The following is a 21,755-nucleotide window of genomic DNA, read 5'->3' on the forward strand; positions in this document are numbered from 1 at the left end:
CCATCTCTACTAAAAATACAAAAATTAGCCGGGCATGGTGGTGTACGCCTGTAGTCCTGGCTACTCAGGAGGCTGAGGCAGGAGAGTAGCTTGAACCCAGGAGGTGGAGGTTGCAGTGAGCCGAGATTGTGCCATTGAACTCTAGCCTGGTGACAGAGGGAGACTGCGTCTCAAAAAAACCCAGAAAAAAACATAAAAAAGATATTTGGATTTTTCAGCATGTATGGTAAATAAACTTTGAAGGATAAAGGGCAGATGAATCCAATATTGAACCTTTGACAGTAGCTATTACCAATAGCTTAGAGAAAGACTGTTAGTAGAGGAAATACATTAGTTTGATTTATATGAAGATACTGATATTTGTTTTTGAACTATAAAGAAGGGAGTTTCATTTAGTTCAACCTAAGAGAAGTCACAAGAAAATAAAAGAATATGGTTATTATATTGAAGTGTTTAAATAACACAGAATTTGTACTCAGGGCTAGGTTTTAACCTCAGTTATGCCACATTCTCAGTGAATGACCTTAGCTAGGATACCTTATTTTTGAGAATAAAAAATGTTTCTCATCTATAAAATCAAAGATTGTTGAAGGATGAAATAATATAATGCCTAAAAATTACTAATCCTAATACCTGACATACAGGAAGTACTTAATAAATATTTTATATTGGTATGTAATAGGGTTGGCCCAAAGGGGACATGAATTACATAGATGGGGTGAGAAAAGTCATAATTTGGTTAAATATAACTATTAAAGATGTTAGCAAAAGCAATTTTAAATTTCATTGCTAAAGGCTGTTTTCAACCAGAGTTCTTCATCTGAATCACCAACCACTGAAAGTAGAGTGAATATTTTCTCATTTACACCAAGAATATTTCATAGCCAGTGCCATTCTGGATGCATAGGAAAGAAGTTATTTCATTATAAACAATGGATGGCTTAAGGCAGGATAGGACTTAATTCCCTTGTGTCCTGTTTGAAAAAGACTGCAAAAATGTCAAAGACTCGTGAATGCTAATAAACAAATAGTCATGGTACTGACCACATGAGAAAATTAGATTGAGCAGTCATGTAGTTAAAGGGGCATTTCAGATTTAGGTGATTTAGTTAAATGTCTAGGAAGGATTATGAGAAAAGAGGAAAATAGACCAGAAAGGAAAGATTAAGGACTATAGAGCAGGGGATCAATAGAACAAAGATTCAAACATGTCTTAAAATATGTTATTTGTAAAATAATACTGTAAATACATTGTTACAACAATATCGATATTCTTTTCTAAAGAAAAGTGAATACTAAATGAAAATGTGCAATGTGCATTGCTGCCTTTACAAGAGCATTTTCTTTTAATTTGTTGCTGTTTTGGTGCTGCAGAGTAAAGGAGTTTGGAATTAGTCCATCAGACATTCCCTTCTCACAGGGTAGTGGCAGTCGCCCTGATCTCTCTCCTTCTTATGAATATGACGACTTTTCTCCTTCAATTACCAGGTCTACTTCTTTCTATAAATAAAATGTTTATTTTAATAGTTTCTTTTGAATTGTGCTTTGTATAAACATTTCATTTGCTGTTTTTGTCCTGAGCCATTTTAGTTTTCATTTTCATTTCATTTGGCAGGTGGTGGTTGTACTGCATGATCTGCATTCTTATGTCTTTTATTAATCTATTTGCTTTAAAATGTTGATTTAGAATTCAGGCTTCCTATTTCTCCCTCATATTTTTAAGGATGATGTCACTTTTGCATACTTACCACTAAAAGATAAATTGTTAAAAGATAAATTATCTTGCTTAAAATGAAGACTTTGCCTTTATTCTGTATGATCTTACAAGTTTCCTTGTCTGCAAGGAGCCTCTTGACATAGGAAGTTTACCCTCTCTTGGTCAGGCATATGGTTCATGCCTGTAATCCCGGCACTTTGGGAGGCAGAGGCTGGTGGATCACCCAAGGTTGAGAATTTGAGACCAGGCTGGCCAATGTGGTGAAAACCTGTCTCTACTTAAAAAAAAAAAAAAATTGTTTTTTTTTTTTTTTTTTTAAAGAAAAGAAAGTTTACACTCTCCCAAATGTGTAAGTTTAAGTATAATGAGTAAATACTTTGAAAATGATAAAACTTAAAATCTTATAATCTTTATACATTACAAATAAAATTATTTTACATGTAGCTATTTTAATTGAGCATGATAACTACCAGAAATCTGCAGGTTTTTTGTTTTGTTTCAGCAGTGATCCATTTATTGGTCTAATTGCTATTGTTTACATTTTTCTGTTTATATAATTTAATTGCAATAACATCAACTTTCATGAGCCAGTAGTAAAAAAATTGAAAATTAAAAAAGCTTTTAATTGCAACAAGTTTTTTCTTTGAATACTGAATCTACATACTTTGTTAATTCTCATTTAGTTTGCACAATAATTATATTTGATATAATTAATATAATATGAATTATATAAAGTTGCCTAAGCAGATTTCCTAAAATTAAACAACCATTTATGTGTTTCTACAGATTTCAGATAAATTTTACCTATAAAGGTGACATCATCAATCTTAGTATGTTGAACTGAATTGCGTGTATATTGAATAGGTTGGTATTTTCTTGTTCCTCTGCATGAGTGTTTTTAACTTTGATACCTCTTATGTATTTATAGGGTGAAAGAACTGACTGTAGATCCAACTGCTGCTGGTGATGTTCGTCCAATAATGCACCATCCACCAAACCAGATTGATGACTTAGAGACACAGTGGGGTGTGGGGAGTTCCCCTCAGAGAGATGATCTAAAACTTCTTTGTGAACAAAATGTGAGTGACTTACTATAATTGTAAATGATATAATCTTAGTTCATTTCATCAGTAGCAGAACTTAACTGAAAACTATCATTTAAATGAGGAGTCAGGCTGTGGGTGTGGTGGCTCAGGCCTATAATCCCACCAATTTGGGAGGCTAAGGTGGGAGGACTGCTTGAGGCCAGGAGTTCAAGACCAGCCTAGACATTTTAATGAGACCCTTTCTCTACAAAAAATTTAAAAATGAGCCAGGTATGGTGGTATGCACCTGTAGTTGTAGCTACTAGGCAGGCTAAGGCAGGAGGATTGCCTTAACAGAGGAATTCTGGGCTGCAGTGGGCTGTCATAGCATCACTGCACTCTAGATTAGGTGACAGAGCAAGACCTCGTCTCTTAAAATAAATGAATAAATAAGTCAGGGGTCAGCAAACTACAGCCTGTGGGCCAGCTGTCTGTTTTTACAAATAAATTTTATTGGAACATATCCATGCTTACTCTCTTTTTTTTTTTTCTTTTTCTTTGAAAGAAAGAAAGAAAAAAAATGAAGAAGAGGAAGAAAAAGGAAGAGAAAGAGAGAGAGAGAATGGGGGTATTGCTTTCTTGCCCAGGCTAGAATGCAGTTTAGTAATGGGTATTGAAAACCTCTTTTATACCAATAATTATACTTGATGTAGACAGGAAGGAATAAGGGAAGAAAATAACAAACAAGCAGCCAACCAATATTTCATTTAAACCTATGAAATGCTATGCGATTACTGAGGAGTGATTTACTTCCAATTATGTAGTCACTTTTGGAATAGGTGTGAGGTGGTAATGTATGTTTTGTGTATTTGAAGTGGAGAGTTCTGTAAATGTTTATTAAGTTTACTTGTTCCGGGTCTGGGTTCAAGTCCTGAATGTCCTTGTTAATTTTGTCTCGTTGACCTATAAAATCGTTAGCTCTTCTTGTTACATTGATCCTTTTGCCATTATATAGTGTCCTTCTTTGCCTCTTTTGCTCTTTGTTGCTTTAAAGTCTACTTTATCAGAGGCGAGAATTGCATCTCCTGCTTTTTGTTTATTTGTTTATTTTTACTCTCTGATTTGTTGATAAATCTTCCTCCTTCTCTTTGTTTTGAGTCTTTGTGTATCGTTGCATGTGAGATGGGTCTGGATGCAGCATACCGATGGGTTTTGGCTTTATATCCAATTAGAATATATATATAGGTTTAATACTGGTATTTGATGCTAGCTGGCTGTTTTGCCCATTAGTTAGTGTAAATTTTTCATTGTGTTAATGCTCTTTGCTTATTGATATATTTTTGGAAAGGCTGATATTGGTTGTTCCTTTATATGTATAGTGCTTCTTTCAGAAGCTCTTGTAAAGCAGCCCTGGTGGTGGTGAAGTCTCTAAGTACTTGTTTGTTCGCAAAAGATTTAATTTTTCCTTCGATTATAAAGCTTAGTTTGGCTGGATATGAAATTCTGGGTTGAAAGTTCTTTTCTTTAAGGATGTTAAATATTGGTCCCCACTCTTTTCTGGCTTGTAGGGTTTCTGCTGAGAGATCTGCTGTAAGTCTGATAGGTTTCCCTTTATGGGTAACCTGACCTTTCTCTCTGGCTGCCCTTAGTATTTTCTCCTTCATTTCAACCCTAATAAATCTGGCAATTATGTGCCTTGGGGTTGGTCTTCTTGAAGAATATCTTTGTGGTGTTCTCTGTATTACCTGGAGTTGAATATTACCCTGCCTTGCCAGGTTGGGAAAGTTTTCCTGAATGATATCCCGAAGAGTATTTTCCAACTTGGATTCATTCTCTTCGTCACATTCAGGTACACCTATCAAACGTAAATTAGGTCTTGTCACGTAGTTCCATATTTCGTAGAGACTTTGCTCATTCCTTTTCATCCTTTTTTCTCCATTCTTGTCTTCTCGTTTCATTTCACTGAGCTGGTCCTCGACTTCTGATATCCTTTCTTCTGCTTGATCAATTCAACTGTTTAAACTTGTGCATGCTTCGCGAAGTTCTCCTGTTGTGTTTTTCAGCTCCATCAATTCACTTATATTCTTCTCTAAATTGTCCATTCTCATTAACGTTTCGTCAAACCTTTTTTCAAGGTTCTTAGTTTCTTTGCATTGGGTTAGAACAAGTTCTTTTAATTCACAGAAGTTTCTTATCACCCACGTTTTGAAACTTGCTTCTGTTATTGGAACACACTCGTAATCCATTAAGCCTTGTTCCGTTACTGATGAGGAATTGCGATCCCCTGTAGAGGGAGAGGCACTCTGATTTTGAGTATTCTCTGCCTTTTTACGCTGGTTTCTTCCCTTCATTATATATTTATCCGTCTGTCGTCTTTGTAATTACCGACTTTCTAACTAGGTCTCTGAGCTGACGTCCAACTTGTTGATTCCCAGCGCCGAAATCTGAGCAATGCACTGCGCCGGCCAAAATAGCGGTGTTAAGATTGATGGTGCTTTTCTGCCCGGGAATCTCCGGACTCTGCACCAAGAACTGGTGCACTAAGGTGCCAGCAAAACCGCCACGCCGGCCACAAGAGTCGCCCTGGCGACCTGTGGTGCTCCTCTGCTGGGAATCTCCTAGTCCGTGAGCAACAAATATTCGTCTGAAAGTGTGGCGTCCTCTCGTTCTCTGCGCTTTCACTGGGAATTACGAGCCCGAGCTGTTAGTGATCAGCCATCTTGGATCCCCTGCCATGCTTACTCTCTTAAGGGTTGTCTGGCTGCTTTCTTACCGTAACAGCAGTACAGAGACTGTGGCTTACAAGCCCAAAACATACATTACCTGGCCCTTTAAGGAAGTTTCCAGCCCCCAGTCTAAACTATTTATTTTTTTTCCCCCTCAGATTTTTGTCTGATACTACAATTTGGGAAAATTTTAAAGTAATATAGGTAAAAACAACATTTAAAATTATACATATAATAAATATCTTATTAAAAAGCTTAAAAACAGGCTGGGCATGGTGGCTCATGCCTGTAATCCCAGCACTTTGGGAGGCCAAGGTGGGCAGATCACTTGAGGTCAGGAGTTCAAGACCAGTCTGGCCAACGTGGTGAAACCCTGGCTCTGCTAACAATACAAAAATTAGCCTACTGTGGTGGCATGTGCCTGTAGTCCCAGCTACTCAGGAGGCTGAGGCACAAGAATCGTTTGAACCTGGGAGGCACAAGTTGCAATGAGCCAAGATATTGCCACTGCACTCCAGTCTGGGCAGCAGAGTGAGACTCCATCCCCCCGCTCCTCCCCCCAAAAAAAGGCTTAAAAACAAAAGAACTGTGGACATATGCATCTTTTTTTTTTGAGATGGAGTCTCACTCTGTCGCCCAGGCTGGAGTGGAGTGGTGTAATCTCAGCTCACTGCAACCTCCACTTCCACCTCTCAGGTTCAAGCAATTCTCCTGCTTAAGCCTTCCAAGTAGCTGGGATTACAGGCGCATGCCATCATGCCTGGCCAATTTTTGTATTTTTGGTAGAGACGAGATTTCACCATGTTGGCCAAGATCGTCTCAATCTCTTGACCTCATGATCCACCTGCCTTGGCCTCCCAAAGTGCTAGGATTACAAGCGTGAGCCACCATGCCCAGCCATGTATCTGTATTGAAAGGATGCATGCACTGTATTAAAATCAAACAGCAAAATGCTAACATTTGTTAAATCTGGTTGCTTTTCTATATGATTGAAATTTTTAATAATACTTTATAATTTAAATTTTTGATTCCCCAGTTACTAAAAAGAATAAAATACATGCCCATTGTATAAGGACAGAAAGAATAAAGAAATAAAAAGGTATATATAATACATTGTCACATAATTGCTTTTAATGTACTGAGAGTGTTCTGTGTGTGAGATGTAAAGGTGTGTTTTTAAAATGCATATTCTATGCAGTTTTGTTTCTTTCTGTTCCCACTAAGTCTTATCATGGCATTTTCTCATGTTAATAAGTTAGCATTGATGAGTTGCTTACTACATGACATGCATTGCTAAGCATTTTATTTATTATCTGATCTCATCACAACTCCGTGTAGTAGGTACTATAATTATCCCTACTTTATAACTGATATTCTAAGGTTTAAATAATTTGACCAAGATTTTATAAGTAGTAAGTACTGAAGCCAGGATTGAAACTTAGATCTTTCTTATTCCAACACCAAACCTTGTATAAATTAAACTGATTGCTACCTGCAATACAGTATTCTTTGAAAACAACATACCTTTAGTTAGTTCTAATACTTTGTAGCAGATATTTAGTCCAAAATATTCTAGAGTAACAAATACACATACTAGCTTTTTTTACCGTGTTCCAAATCACTATTACTAAAGCAGAACTTAAAGCAGTGTTTCTTAACTAGGAATAGTTTGGCCCCCCAAGGCAAAATGTATGGACATTTTTGGTTGTCACCAGTGAAGTGAGGCTGCTAGCATACAGTGGGTAGAGCCAGGAATGCTGCTGAACATCATACAGTGCACAGTACTGTCCTTCTCACGTTACCCACACAATGTCAGTAGTTCCAAGACTACTGGGAAAACCTAGTTCAGAGTAATAGTTCTAAACTTTGAACCATAGAAACTAAAAATGAGATCCTGGTCTCAGTCCATCACTTGTGTCCAGAATTTTTAAGAGAGACTGTAGTTGCTTTTAGATTCTTTAAAGCAAACCGTGCATTGCATCTAGATATGTTACTTATCCCAAAGATGTGGAAAACCAGAGCAAGATAAGCACTCCCTATAGGATATCTTTCTATCTTATTCTTGCATCTGTTGGGCCTCTGTAGAGCCTTAATTTGGAGAGGTTAGTTAGGCGACCAGAACTAATCCAGGGGAGTATGGCATCATGAGTTTTTACAGCCTCCATGTTTGAGAGAGTGTGCATTTCTATCACCTTTGCCACCTCTGGGGCATTATCTTGTGATGACTCATCATTAGCCTTTAGTTAGGTATTGGTGCATATGTACATATTCTTATGGCTATATTGTCTTAACAAAGTAAATGAAAATGGAACAGCATCTAAGACATGCTCTAGAGATCAGAGTTTTTTTTTGTTTGTTTTATTTTGAGATGGTGTCTCACTCTGTCCGCCAGGCTGGAGTGTGTGGTGACACAATCTTGACTCACTGCAACACCCCCTCGAGGGTTCAAATGATTCTCCTGCCTCAGCCTCCCAAGTACCTGGGATTACAGGCGCACACCACCATGCCCAGCTAATTTTTTGTATTTTTAGTAGAGATGGGGTTTCACCATGATGGCCCAGCTCGTTTCAAAGTCCTGACCTCAAGTGATCCACCTGCCTCGGCCTCCCAATATGTTAGGATTACAGGCGTGGGCCACCACACCCAGCCAGAGTTTTTTGTTTTGTTTTGTTTTGTTTTTTTAAAATCATCATCTGAACATGGCGTGGGATCAGAGAAGTTTTGACTTGCTGTAGGACAAAAATATGAACATATTGTATGTATTTGTTCCTCAGTTATACGTAGAGAATTGGTTCCAGGACCACCTGACTGCCTGAATATACCCAAATTACACATACTCAGGTTCCACTGTTGGCCCCGTGGAACCTGCAAACATGAAAAGTTGGGCCTCTGAATATAAAGATTTCACATATCTCAAATACTGTCTTTTCAATCTGCATCGGTTGAAAGCCAGATATAAGTGGACCAGCACTGTTCAAACCTGTATTGTTTTAGAGTCAACTATATCTGTTTTTTGTTGATGAAGTAAAATTGTGAATTGTCCATTGAAATTTCTGTAAAAACTGGTAAATATACATCATCTAAAGATGTTATCTTCATATCTCTTTTAAAAAAGGAAACTTAAGATACACATGTAAATTGTTAGTGAAAAGTAGACAATACGAAGGAAATATTTCAGTACATTTACAGCCTGCAATAAAAGTATTTTTGAAAAGTTAGGCTGTTCCAAAAGAGAGCACTCTTTTAGGGTAGTTCAGCAATAAACCTTGGGCTAAGTAAAAATTATTCCCTACTCATCTGATTGAGTTGTCTTGTTGAGAATTGCATATTTTTACCCAAAGAAAGAAATTGTGGGTTTTGCCTTTCATATATATTTTAGTAGCCTTCACCATTCAAGTCTCTTCAATTTCTAAATGACATTTTTGTAAATGATATTGAAAAACTACTTTTATAACTTTTAAAGTACACACTGTATCATAATTTCTTAACTATTTTTATTTTAAGGAAGAAGAAGTTTCTCCACAACTGTTTACTTTCCATGAAGCTGTCTCACAAATGGTAGAAATGGAAGAACAAGTTGTAGAAGATCACAGGGCAGTGTTCCAGGTAAAGTAAGACAGGACTTTTCATCAAAATATTTCTTGAGATAAATGAAGAATTTTCGTAATTTCTTAAATATCACACTATTCTTCAAAAAAATATGTATTTATATATGTATATGTGTATTTATAAGGCATATGGCATGACAAATTTTGAATACAGTGAATGATGGCTACAAATAACATTTCTTTGCACTATGGTGAAAGATTCTACTTTATTTACTCCCATCCTCCTTATTGGTTTTTGTCGTTTGTCCATTTTTAGAGAAGAGTTGCACTTCTGCCCACCAGTACTTCTTTCTAAATGTTAGGCCAATTTATTTGATAGCAGTTACGAAACACTCTTATGAAGGGTTTTGGAGAAGTTAAGGAAGTATCAGTTGTTGCAGAAAAGATAGACTATTTCAGGAGATGGAGAGTTACTGCTCTGGGCTGTCAGTGGCAAGTTGAGTGAAGGGTGTTATGTCACTACCCTTAGGCAGTAACTCCTTAGGCATTCATCCTATTATGCATTCAACCTGTTAAAAGTACTTAGTATATGATACTCTGCTCCTCTTTTTTTAAACAAGAAAATGTCCTGTCATGGTGATATTTGAGGAAGTGAAGATATCATTTGTACATCTTTATGAAGACTATACAGTTGACTTGCTTTGCACTCTGCTGCCCCCACCCTCCTGAAGTACTATGAACACTTCTTGAGAAAAAAGCAATAACTGTCTCCCTTACTGACCTGTATTTTTTCTTTGACATTGAAGAAATCTTTGTCACTAACCAAAGGAACTTCAGCTCTAGATCATTCAAGAACCTGGATAAAGGGCTCAAAAATGACAGAGAACACTTTATGTCAGATTAGGATACACCTTCATTAAAACTATTAAGAGTTTGGCCAGGCGCAGTGGCTCATGCCTGTAATCCCAGCACTTTGGGAGGCTGAGGCTGGTGGATCATTTGAGCCCAGGAATTTAATACCAGCCTGGGCAACATGCTGAAACCCTGTCTCTACAAAAAATACAAAAATTATCTGGCCATGATAGAGCACACCTGTAGTCCCAGCTACTTAGGAGGCTGAGGTAGGAGGATTCCTTGAATCCAGAAGGCAGAAGTGGCAGTGAGCTGAGATCGTACCACTGCACTCCAACCTGGGCAGCAGAGTGAGACCCTGTCTCAAAAACCAAAAACTCTAGAGTTTTAGTCAAATTCTTATGATGAGAATTTCTCTAGAAGCCCAGGTGTTTAAGTAGAGAAAGGACGCTAATAATTTAAGAAAATTACAGACATGTAATCCCAGCACTTTAGGAGGCCAGGGTGGGTGGATTGCTTGAGCCCAGGAGTTCAAGACCAGCCTAGGCAACATGGTAAAACCCCATGTCTATTTAAAAAAAAAAAAGACAATTGTCATCTGTGCCCTTTTGGAACAAGGTGTCATATAAAGACCATCATTTCCCACTCTGCCATTTTTTAAATAAAGTCTGACAGCTATTTATTGGTAAAATTGGGTGTTCTTTCAACCCAGTATTCTTTTTACAATTCCCTATATCATTCTTCTGTATTATGATCTGCCATTTCACAAAATAAGGTTTTGTTAAACCAAAATTAAGTGTATAGCTGAAGGAAAAGTAAGAAAAATTGGAGTATATGGCTGGGCGCGGTGGCTCACACCGGTAATCCCAGCACTTTGGGAGACCAAGGCGGGCGGATTACCTGAGGTCAGAAGTTTGAGACCAGCCTGACCAACATGGAGAAACCCCGTCTCTACTAAAAATATAAAATTAGCTGGGCGTGGTGGCACTAATCCCAGCTACTCAGGAGGCTGAGGCAGGAAAATTGCTTGAACCCGGAGGTGGAGGTTGCAGTGATCCGAGATCACACTATTGCACTCCAGCCTGGTTAAGGAGAGTGAAACTCCATCTCAAAAACAAGAAAGAAAAATTGGAGTATATTTGTATTTTCTTTTTTTTTTTTTTTTTCTTTTTGTTATATTTGTGTTTTCTAATTAATATATGTTTCCTAATCAAGATACATACCTAGGTTAACCAGTTCTGTCTGGTGCTAGTCTAGTTATAATTAGTCATTAAAGTCAATTGATGTTTGAAAAATTGAGATCGTATGCATCCTAAAAGCAAATCCACATATAAGAGCTTCTATGTCCAAAAAGCTCCTTAATTCAGAATGATCTAGTCTTGTTTTGGTTTTTGTTTTGAGACAGAGTCTCGCTCTGTTGCCCAGGCTAGAGTGCAGTGGCATGATCTCGGCTCACTGCAACCTCCATCTCCCGGGTTCAAGCTATTTTCCTGCCTCAACCTCCCGGTAACTGGGATTACAGGCGTGTGTCACCATGCGTGGCTAATTATTTGTATTTTTAGAAGGGACAGGGTTTTACCATGTTAATCAGGCTGGTCTTGAACTTGTGACCTCAAGTGATCCACCTGCCTCAGCCTTCTAAAGTGCTGGGATTACAGGTGTGAGCCACCATGCCCAGCCAGAATTTATTATTTACCTCTTGGCCCAACCACTGTAAGTCCCTAATTGGATATGTTAATTTGTCAGGTTCTAGGCTTCCTCCATAGCCCCTATCAAATTGCTCAGTAGCTTTATTGGGCATATTCTTCCTGTTTTAGGAACAGCTGTTGAGGTTTTGAGACTTACTCTGCTCTTTGATATTGATGTATTTGATGCATTCCCTCCACAAAATTACCATCCAAAGTAGAGTAAAAGTAGAGAAATGAAATGATCTTGCTCAGCCCATCTTTCATGCGTTTGTGTTAAATTTTAAGGACATACACTTGACCCTTGAAAAACTTAGGGTGTTAAGGACACTGACCCCCAGCACAGTTGGAAATATATATAACTTTTGAACCCCCCCAAACTTAACTATTAATAGCCTATTGACCAAAAGCCTTACCAAAAACATAAATGTCTATGAATACATATTTTGTATTACATATATGTTATATAATGTATTCTTAACACAAAGTAAGCTAGAGAAAAGAAAATGGTATGAAGAAAATCATAAGAAAGGGAACTGTATTTACTATTCATTAAGTAAAAGTGCATCATCATAAAGGTCTTCATCCTCATCATCTTCACATTGATTAGGCTGAGGCAGAAGAGGTGGGCTGGACCCACTTTCTCAGGGGTGGCTGAAATGGAGGAAGTAGAAGGGGTGGCAGGAGAGGCAGGCACATTCAGTGTAACTTTCATTGAAAAAAATCCAAATATAAGTGGACTTACACAGTTTAAACCCATGTTGTTCTAGAGTCAACTGTATTTCTTAATTGTACTGTGAATAAAGATGTTTTATGTCTATTGACATTTTAGAGAATACTCTCTTAAGTATGTTTGATTATATTTAACAATTGTAATTTGGTTTCTGTTTTACAAAGAGGCTTGTTGGATTATCGAATTTTTGTCCTTGCAGGAATCTATTCGATGGTTAGAAGATGAAAAGGCTCTCTTAGAGATGACTGAAGAAGTAGACTATGATGTCGATTCATATGCCACACAACTTGAAGCTATTCTTGAGCAAAAAATAGACATTTTAACTGAGCTGCGGGGTAATTCTTTTTCCATTTTAATATTTGAAATCTGATTGGTATTGGTATGTATATTAGTGAGAGGGTTTCTTATTGCAAAAGGACATATGAAGTGAAAATTATGGGCACTGTTTAGCACCTACTTTCCAGAGGTATAAAGACAGCTAACCATTCTGGTTTTTCTAAAAGTCATGGCATATCATTTCAAGTTTTCTCTAGTCATCTTTCTTTTCATATTTTAAGACAGACATCTTAATTAAAGAGAGAAAATGTGTTTTTAACAAATTTATAGATTTTATATACCTATTCAGATCTTTAGTTTGATAGGCTGATGCTTATTAGAATTATCTTCTTTCTTTCTTTTTTTTGGGTCTCACTCTTAGGCTGGAGCACAGGGGTGTGATCATGGCTCACTACAGCCTCAACCTCCTGTACTCAAGCGGTCCTCCCACCTCAGTCTCCTGAGTAGCTGGGACTACAGGCACGAGCCACCACACCCAGCTAATTTTTAATTTTTTGTAGGGATGGGGTGTTGCTATGTTGCCCACACTGGTCTCAAACTCCTGGGCTCAAGCAATTCCCCTGCCTTGGCCTCCCATAGTGCTGGGATTATAGGCATGAGCCACCACACTTGGCCTCTGTGCCACTTTTTTTAAATGAAGTGTCAAGATGACTACTCTCTATACCTTACTCATGAAGGGAAGCATGTGCCTTACCTACTAAACCGTGTCCTTTTGTTTTTTTAGTTAGCTTATCTGTGTAGCTTCAGCTATGCATTACTTTATGTATTAATTTTTTAGGCATTTGTACACTGTTGGCTCTGTTTATGTGTAAGTGAGCATCTCAGTATGTGTTGTGTACATGCAATCCAACATAAGCCAGAATTAAATTCCTAGTTTGGGGCAGTTAAATAAGCTGCTTAATTTTTTTAAGGAGACCCTTTGTGAAGTTGGTTAGTAGTTTTGAAGGGTTATTTTTCTTTCAAATTTATTTATTTATAGAGATCCTGTCTCTAAAAAATAATTTAAAAATTTAAAAAATTAGCCAGGCATGGTGGCACTTGCCTGTAGTCCCAGCAACTCAGGAGGCTGAAGAAGTAGGATCACTTGATCCTAGGAGTTTGAGGCTGCAGTGAGCTAGGATCATGTCACTGCACTCTAGTTTGAGCAATACAGTGAGAGCCTGTCTCAAAAAATTAAAAATTGACAGTTAAAAGTGTATGTATTAGGTACAGCATGATGTTTTGAAGTATATACAAGTTGAGTATCCCTTATCTGAAAACTTGAAACAAGAGTGTTTTGGATTTCAGATTTTTGAATATTTGCATTATACCAAAAGTTTGGGATTTCAGGTTTCAGAGTTTTTTTGTTTTGTTTTGTTTTTGAGACGGTGTCTCACTTTGTCACCAAGGCTGGAGTGCAGTGGTAATCTTAGCTCCCTGCAACCTCCACCTCCCACCATAACTTTTAAGAAATTACTATCTAGACATATGGTATTATTCATGCAATTCTCCTGCCTCAGACTCCCGAGTAGCTGGAATTACAGATGTGTACCACTGTACCTGGCTAATTTTTGTATTTTTAGTAGAGACAGCGTTTCACCATATTGGCCTGGCTGGTCTTGAACTCCTGACCTCAGGTGATCCGCCCATCTCAAAGTGCTGCGATTATAGGTGTGAGCCACCACGCCCTGCCACATTTTTGGATTTGAGATGTTCAACACATACATGTTGCTGACTGGTTATGAAGTTAGTTATTTGAAATCATATTCTGTAAAGTCTGCAGTGACTATTGAACTAAAATTTTCATTTATTTCTCATATTTTTCATATTCAAGCCTTTATTTATAATTGTTTTTTTTTTTCATTTTTTCTAATCTGCAGTAATTTACTGTCCGCTTCTGTATCCATTCAGAAGACAGGTCATAATACACTCTAGTATTTTTTCTTTGTAGCATTCAACTTAATTGACTTCCTTTCCTTTTCTCAAATTTCATGTATATCAAGCATATCCATAACTTATAAAAAATTACTATCCAGCTATATTGGCATTATTCAGTCCTTAGAATTTTTTTTAACCACCCAGAGATAAATTTGAGAGATAAATTTGAGAACAATTTGGGCCAGGTGCCTGTAATCCCAGCTCTTTGGGAGGCCGAGGCAGGTAGATCACCTGAGGTCAGTTCAAGACCAGCCTGGTTAACATGGTGAAATCCCATCTCTACTAAAAATACAAAAATTAGCCAGGCATGGTGGCATGCACCTGTAGGCCTAGCTACTCGGGAGGCTGAGGCAGGAGGATCACTTGAACCCGGGGGGAGGAGGTTGCAGTGAGCCAAGATCGCACCATTGCACTTTAGCCTGGGCTAATGAGCAAGACTCTGTCTCAAAAAAAAAAAAAAAAGGTAACAGTTTGAGAGCACCAAATCCAGAATTCCTTAAATTTATTTCTAAATTTCAAAAGTTAACTTTTTAAACATCACTGTACTTCCAAAAAAGGGGAGGAAAATTGAGATTGCAACTTTCTTTTCTTCTGAAATCTATGGAGTAGGGTTTTGTAACCTTGGCACTATTAACATTTGGGGCTAGGCAGTTTTTTGTTGAGGAGTGTTATCCTGTATCTTATACAATATTTACCAGCACCACACCAGTTGAAATAACCAAAAACGCCTCTAGATATTTACCAAATGCCCACTGGGGGCCAAAAATCACATTCAGTTGAGAGCCACTGTTATTGAAAGATGACTTATCTTCATAGCTGCATATAATTTGTCTGACAATTTACTAACCTATTTCTAGTTCTTATATGACTCTAGATCAGTACATGACGGAAAAGAATGTGTAAAAGCAAGAAGTATATCATTTTGTCATCCCCACTTCATAATTCCCCTTCCTCACAATGAGGAAAAAATGTAAATTTCTAAAAATTCAAATACATTTTAATCTTTATAGCCTAAGGTGAAATTGGGGGGCTGGGTGTGGTGGCTGACGCCTGTAATCCCAGCACTTTGGGAGGCTGAGACAGGCGGATCACGAGGTCAGGAATTTGAGACCAGCCTAGCCAACATGGTGAAACCCTGTCTCTACTAAAAATATAAAACTTAGTTGGGTGTGGTGGCATGCTGTGTTGTAATCCCAGCTACTCGGGAGGCTGAGGCAGGAGAATCACTTGAACCTGGGAGGCAAAGGTTGCAGTGAGCTGAGATTGTTGCACTCCAGCCTAGGCAACAGAGAGAGACTCCATCTCAAAAAAAAAAATAAGTATTTCTGGAAATCTGTAACAAAACTTTTGCAATAGTTGAGCATTGTATTTAGTTCTGAGTTTCTAGACAACAAAGAACAAAAGGAAAAATACTGAGTTACTGTTGTAAACTCTTATTACATGTAACACAATACTTACTCCCTGTTTCTTTTCTTTTTCCAAGATAAAGTGAAATCTTTCCGTGCAGCTCTACAAGAAGAGGAACAAGCCAGCAAGCAAATCAACCCGAAGAGACCCCGTGCCCTTTAAACCAGCATTTGCTGCTAAAGGATCCCCAGAACCCTCACTACTGTAACATACAACGGTTCAGCTGTAAGGGCCATTTGAAAGTTTGAAATTTTAAAGTGTCTGTGGAAAATGTTTTGTCCTTCACCTGAAATTACATTTCAATTTTGTGAAACACTCTTTTGTCTACAAAATGCTTCTAGTCCAGGAGGCACAACCAAGAATTGGGATTAATGAAGCATTTTGTTTCATTTATGCAAATAGTGATTTACTTATGGAGATCCTTGTCAATTTTATTTTCTATATGATGAAGTAAGACTGTGGACTCAATCCAGAGCCAGATAGTAGGGGGAAGCCACAGCATTTCCTTTTAACTCAGTTCAATTTTTGTAGTGAGACTGAGCAGTTTTAAATCCTTTGCGTGCATGCATACCTCATCAGTGACTGTACATACCTTGCCCACTCCTAGAGACAGCTGTGCTCACCTTTTCCTGCTTTGTGCCTTGACTAAGGCTACTGACCCTAAATTTCTGAAGCACAGCCAAGAAAAATTACATTCCTTGTCATTGTAAATTACCTTTGTGTGTACATTTTTACTGTATTTGAGACATTTTTTGTGTGTGACTAGTTAATTTTGCAGGATGTGCCATATCATTGAACGGAACTAAAGTCTGTGACAGTGGATATAGCTGCTGGACCATTCCATCTTATATGTAAAGAAATCTGGAATTATGATTTAAAACCATATAACATGTGATTATAATTTTTCTTAGCATTTTCTTTGTAAAGAACTAAAATATAAACTAGTTGGTGTATAATAAAAAGTAATGAAATTCTGAGAAGAGTTTTATCTTAGGAAAATACATATATATGCAGTGTGTGTGCCAGTGTGGTATTAACAAGACTAATAATAGTGCAATTTGATCCTTACCAATATGATTACTTAATTTGAAGTGTTCATTAGCACCCTAAAATATACCTTTTCTATGTACTGTTAAAGGAAATTGGCTTCTGATGCATGAACATTTACATGTACATTGAAAGTAGTCCATAATAGAAGTTAGTTTAAGCCAAGTGTAGACAGTACATTACTCCCTTGAAAAAGAATTAAGCTGCAAAAGAGTTGACTTTGCCTTAAAAGGCAGATCTAAACCAAGCTCCATCCAGTACCAAATGTGAAACTTCATCATTATTATTTGGTGAGAATCACCAAATTCTCACTACTAATACATTGGTGTAGGGCATGCTACTTTTTAAACGGCAGCACTTATTTTTACAGATTGCTACTCTAAGAAAGAAAACTGGCCACTTTTCATGTAAATATTTTGTTAAAAGATTTTATATATCTCTCTAGGAGTTTTTCCTCAGTTCCCAGGATAGGGTCTGGGAGTAGATTAAAAACTAAAAATCTCCCAAGGATATCTCGTTTTGATTTATTTACTCCAGGGAACTACCAGCTCATTCATAGGAGCCAAAGGGAAGCTATGAATAGAGAGTCATATGAGCCAGATTCTTTACTGTTCATAAAACCCAGAGAGTAGTTGTGAAAGATCCTAATACAATTGTGAAAAGCTCTGTAAACATGAAATCTAAAACAAATGTAGATTTTCACAATATGCTTATTAATAAATGAAGTCTATGGAATGAGTTTTAGAGATAATTTACTTCAATACAATCACCTTTGTTTTGGAAGGGACTCAGGTTTTCTTGCAGCTGTAAGATATATTCTATTTGTGTTTATTTCAAAGGGAAGAGGAAGAATGGAGAACTGTTACAATTGACCTTGCAGAGGCTGTTTAAAAAAGGTAGTTTTTGAGATTAACCAAACTTCAAAGGGCAATAAAGACGTGTGAATTTGCTCATTTTAAAGCACAACAGATTAGCTTCAAATTTATTATTTGCATTGGATGGGTACTATGTTTGGAAAGTCTCCTTATAGACAAATATGCTGCCTTACTCTATGATGGCTTCATTCTGATCCGGTATTTTAAAAATTAGTACCAGAAAAGATCTTGGAGGTAGTATAATACAGTCCTTCAGCTTTACAGATAGTTAAAACTGAAGGCCAGAAAAGGAACTAAGACTCAGCAGTTTATAGGGGTAGAGGGAAATAACCTGAGAAAGCCGAGTTAAATGTTAAATTTTTTTCTATAAGGATAGAGATGATACAAGTAAACTTTGCAAAATAGTTTTCTGAGATTAAACAAAAAATCTACCCTTATGTATATTTCATATTTGTTTAAAAAAAGCAGCTCGATGCTTTTGTTCTGGATTAAACGTTAAGAACAAGCATTGTTTTAATTATATAGTAACATTTACTATATGACTTTGAAGCTAGATTTCAAAATCTGGCTTTGTTAAATTAATTGGAAACACTCCTTCTATTAATATTAAGTTAGTTATTTTTAAAAAAGCCAAATATCAATAAAGATTTTTATTAATTTTTTATAGAAATAAAATAGCTACTATAATTCTTTATTATAGTATATTAACAGCAGTTAGTATTATATTGATTTAAACATAAGTAGCTAATAAAACTTGTTTATGACATCTATTGAAATTCTCAATCTGACAGTTTTAAAATAGTTTAAAACTAAGCACCAGGTATATGGAAAAAAGTACTGGAAATTTTAGTTATCCAGAAATCATAGGAATACTGGGAACCTGTAGTTATGGGAAATGGCTGTTTTTCTGAAGTTGAAAGCAAACATAAAACCAGTTTCAATTTACAAAACCCTTTGAGATCTTGCTAAGTTATCTCCCTAAGAACTAAAAAGATAAAGGTAATTTTATATTAATTTCATTCCAGTTTAGCTTCTCAATATGCCTGGTACTGCATGGTGGCAGTAGCAGACTCGGGCTTACCCAGAACCCTAAGTCTCTGATGCTACAGGATAGTGAAAGAGGTAGGCAATCATAACAGACACTGTATAGGATAAATAGGGAAGAAAATGAGAGAAGCAAAATAAGAAACAATTGTTTTACTGTACATGTGAATAACAAGAAATGGTATGGGGAATGTGAATAACATGAAATGGTATGGGGAATGTGTGACTAGTGAAGCGTATTTTAACTTTTTTACTACTGGAGGAACAGACCTACAGACCTAAAGAAGGCCTCACAGTATATTACACAGTAAATAGAAGAGTAACATCTTTATACAATAACTGTTAGAAATGATAAGTTTAAGTATAAAGTTGTGCGTCTCTGCGGCTCCTGAATGTGAAGATTATTATTAATAGATTGGACCTGCTCTATGTTATATATTAAAAACAAACCAAAACCAAAAAAAACTTGCATACTTAGAACTTTCCAACTTAAAAATTCAGAATAATAAATGGTGACAGCAGTAGTAGTATTAAACCAAAAATAGTCAAGTAAGGAATATCTCAGTAAAGCAAAAGCATTATCTTCTCAAATATAAAAAATGTAGATTTCTTTTCTTGACCTTGAAAAATTCTGTTTTCCAAATGCCTAGGAAAAATGAATACCTTCTGTGTTGAATCCATGTAGCAATCTGAAAAAAGAAATCAAAATGGAACGGTACTGAAAAGCTAATTTGTAGCACCTAATGGTATATAGTTCTATACAACTAATTCTGAAAAACATGAACACAGCATGCTTACAGAGCCCACCCACTCCTAATGCTAAAGAAATGGTACTGGCTGGGCGCAATGGCTCACCCCTGTAATCCCAGCACTCTGGGAGGCTGAGATGGGTGGATCACCTGAAGTCAGGAGTTTGAGACCAGCTTGGCCAACATGGTGAAACCCCATCTCTACTAAAAATATAAAAGTTAGCCAGGTGTGGTGGCACATGCCTGTAATCACAGCTACTCGGGAGGCTGAAGCATGAGAATCTCTTGAACCTGGGAGGCAGAGGTTGCAGTGAGCTGAGATTGTGCCATTGCACTCCAGCCTAGGCAACAGAGCAAGACTCTGTCTCAAAAAAAGAAAGAAAGAAACACTACTGTCTGACTAAATTTATAAGATAGATACATATTGGTTAAAACAATGCCATGTTGGTGCTTCTTTCATTATAGCCTATATGTTATAATGAGTTTGACTAAAATTGTCTTGGACTTTTGTTATCCCGGGCTAAGAACTCATTGGCACTTGTTTCATTTCAACATGGTAACTGAACAAGAAGCTGTTTGGAATTGGCAGAAGTCAGATGAATGACCAATCTTACATGCCCATTCTTCCTCTCTTGAGCTGTTATTTATATTCAAATTAAATACACATTGTTTCTCTCTGTAGATACCTATGCACTTATTAGATTCTAGTTAGTAAACTGCACATGCTCAGTAACTTTGAGGAAATTTAGTGAAAATGAAGGAAAAAATAAAACATTTCACTTTAGACCTGAGGTTATTTTGAGGCAGACCCATAGAACAGGTCCAGATAAATTGTCTAAAAAAGCAAAGTAGGTACTTATGAATAGTATTCAATGCCTAGAATTAACATCAAAAAGACTCAGTAGTACTGCTAGCCACCCAATAAAATATAAACTCCATTTGTATTAGTTACATAGAACTGTGTTTCCAGCTTAGAAAAAGTCAAACTAATGACTTTTATAACAATCTACCCTCATTGTTTATTCAGCCTCTAGAACATGGAAGCTTTAAAATTGAACTGGCTAAATAGGCAAGAGCTTCTGAAAGTTAACGTGTTAATGACTAAAAACAGTAAGGAGAGGTTAGTAATTACCTGAGTAATTAATTGAAGCCTTATTTTATTTTTGTGAGACTTACTTGCTTAATTCAAGCAAAACAAATTTTTGTCTAAATTACCTAGATATTTACGACATCTTTTCACCTTAGAAGTGTAGAACTTGCCTCAGGCTACAAAAGTAACTATGTATTATTACTAAACAGATAACCAGGTAGGATTGTGACTGACATTGTATGCTTAACACTGATTTAACAACAGCTATTCCCAGTAAGGAAATTTTAAAAATCAGATCCAGTTACATGTATTATGATTTTTCTACCTTTGGACTATTTTGGAGGGATAAGTTATTAAGCCTAAGACTATGAATGAGAGTTGAGGAGGGAGTGGGAAGGGAAGAACATGCACACCATATTAACACAAAGGCAATCTTCTGGCTCGGACTGTTCTTTACTACTGTTCTTAAAGAAAATGTTCATTCTGCTGCAGCTAACTAGCCTCCATCTTTTACACCAAATACTATTCCATGCCATGGAAGTGCTATGCAATAACTCTCCCCGGTAGCACCTTATACCGCTTAAAAGCCTTTAAAATCTCTAATCTGAAGGTGTCACAGTAAAGAAATGTAAACACTTAGGAAAACAAAAATGTAATTACCTGATGAAGTCATCTATGTCCATGGAACGGGCCCGTTTGTCACTAAAGCCTGTGCTGGTTAGGATTTGCTGTATTTTATCTGCTATGCTGAAATCTTCTGGTATTATCTATCAATATAAGATTCAGAATAAATGAACGACATATCTTTAATGAGGTCACTTTGACTCTTTTTTTTAGTTCAGTAAGTCATAAAATAGTCACCGTTAATGTATTTGTTAAAGTTTGGAAAGCCTGATTGTTTACATAAGACTTGGATCTCAAATTAGTTAAGTGGCTGATCTTTATTTACAAAACCTTGGAATACCTTGAATTAGTAATCATGTATATATTAGCCTTTTTCTTCT

At 36.8% G+C, this 21,755-nt stretch overlaps 2 protein-coding genes across 8 annotated transcripts in view; one reads left to right on the plus strand and one right to left on the minus strand.

The window, feature by feature from the left end:
• Positions 1–21,561, plus strand: part of KIF2A (kinesin family member 2A) — an 84,080-nt gene extending 62,519 nt beyond the window's left edge. For 2 of the 4 annotated variants that reach the window (XM_021673192.2, XM_021673193.2), the window contains exons 17-21: positions 1,375–1,488; positions 2,646–2,796; positions 8,973–9,074; positions 12,486–12,621; positions 16,023–21,561. In XM_021673192.2, the coding sequence (XP_021528867.1) occupies positions 1,375–1,488; positions 2,646–2,796; positions 8,973–9,074; positions 12,486–12,621; positions 16,023–16,108 (589 nt within the window). In that variant the 3' untranslated portion in view covers positions 16,109–21,561. The remainder of the gene's footprint in view (positions 1–1,374; positions 1,489–2,645; positions 2,797–8,972; positions 9,075–12,485; positions 12,622–16,022) is intronic. The other 2 variants (XM_021673194.2, XM_021673195.2) reach the window with 1 other exon arrangement.
• The window catches only part of DIMT1 (DIM1 rRNA methyltransferase and ribosome maturation factor), a 53,891-nt gene that overhangs the window by 18,382 nt on the left and 13,754 nt on the right, over positions 1–21,755 (minus strand). For 3 of the 4 annotated variants that reach the window (XR_010342594.1, XR_010342593.1, XR_010342595.1), the window contains exons 11-12: positions 21,412–21,518; positions 9,798–19,601 (exon numbers count right to left, since the gene is read on the minus strand). Coding sequence is in view for 1 of the 4 variants with exons in the window: in XM_012462297.3 (XP_012317720.3) it covers positions 19,559–19,601; positions 21,412–21,518 (150 nt within the window). In the remaining 3 variants the exon portion in view is untranslated. Of the gene's footprint in view, positions 1–9,579; positions 19,602–21,411; positions 21,519–21,755 lie in introns of those variants that run through there. The other variant, XM_012462297.3, reaches the window with a different exon arrangement.

Source organism: Aotus nancymaae, unplaced genomic scaffold (genome assembly GCF_030222135.1).
Source record: "Aotus nancymaae isolate 86718 unplaced genomic scaffold, 86718_ANA_hifiasm-v0.15.2.pri h1tg000014l, whole genome shotgun sequence".
NCBI classification, from domain to species: domain Eukaryota; kingdom Metazoa; phylum Chordata; class Mammalia; order Primates; family Aotidae; genus Aotus; species Aotus nancymaae.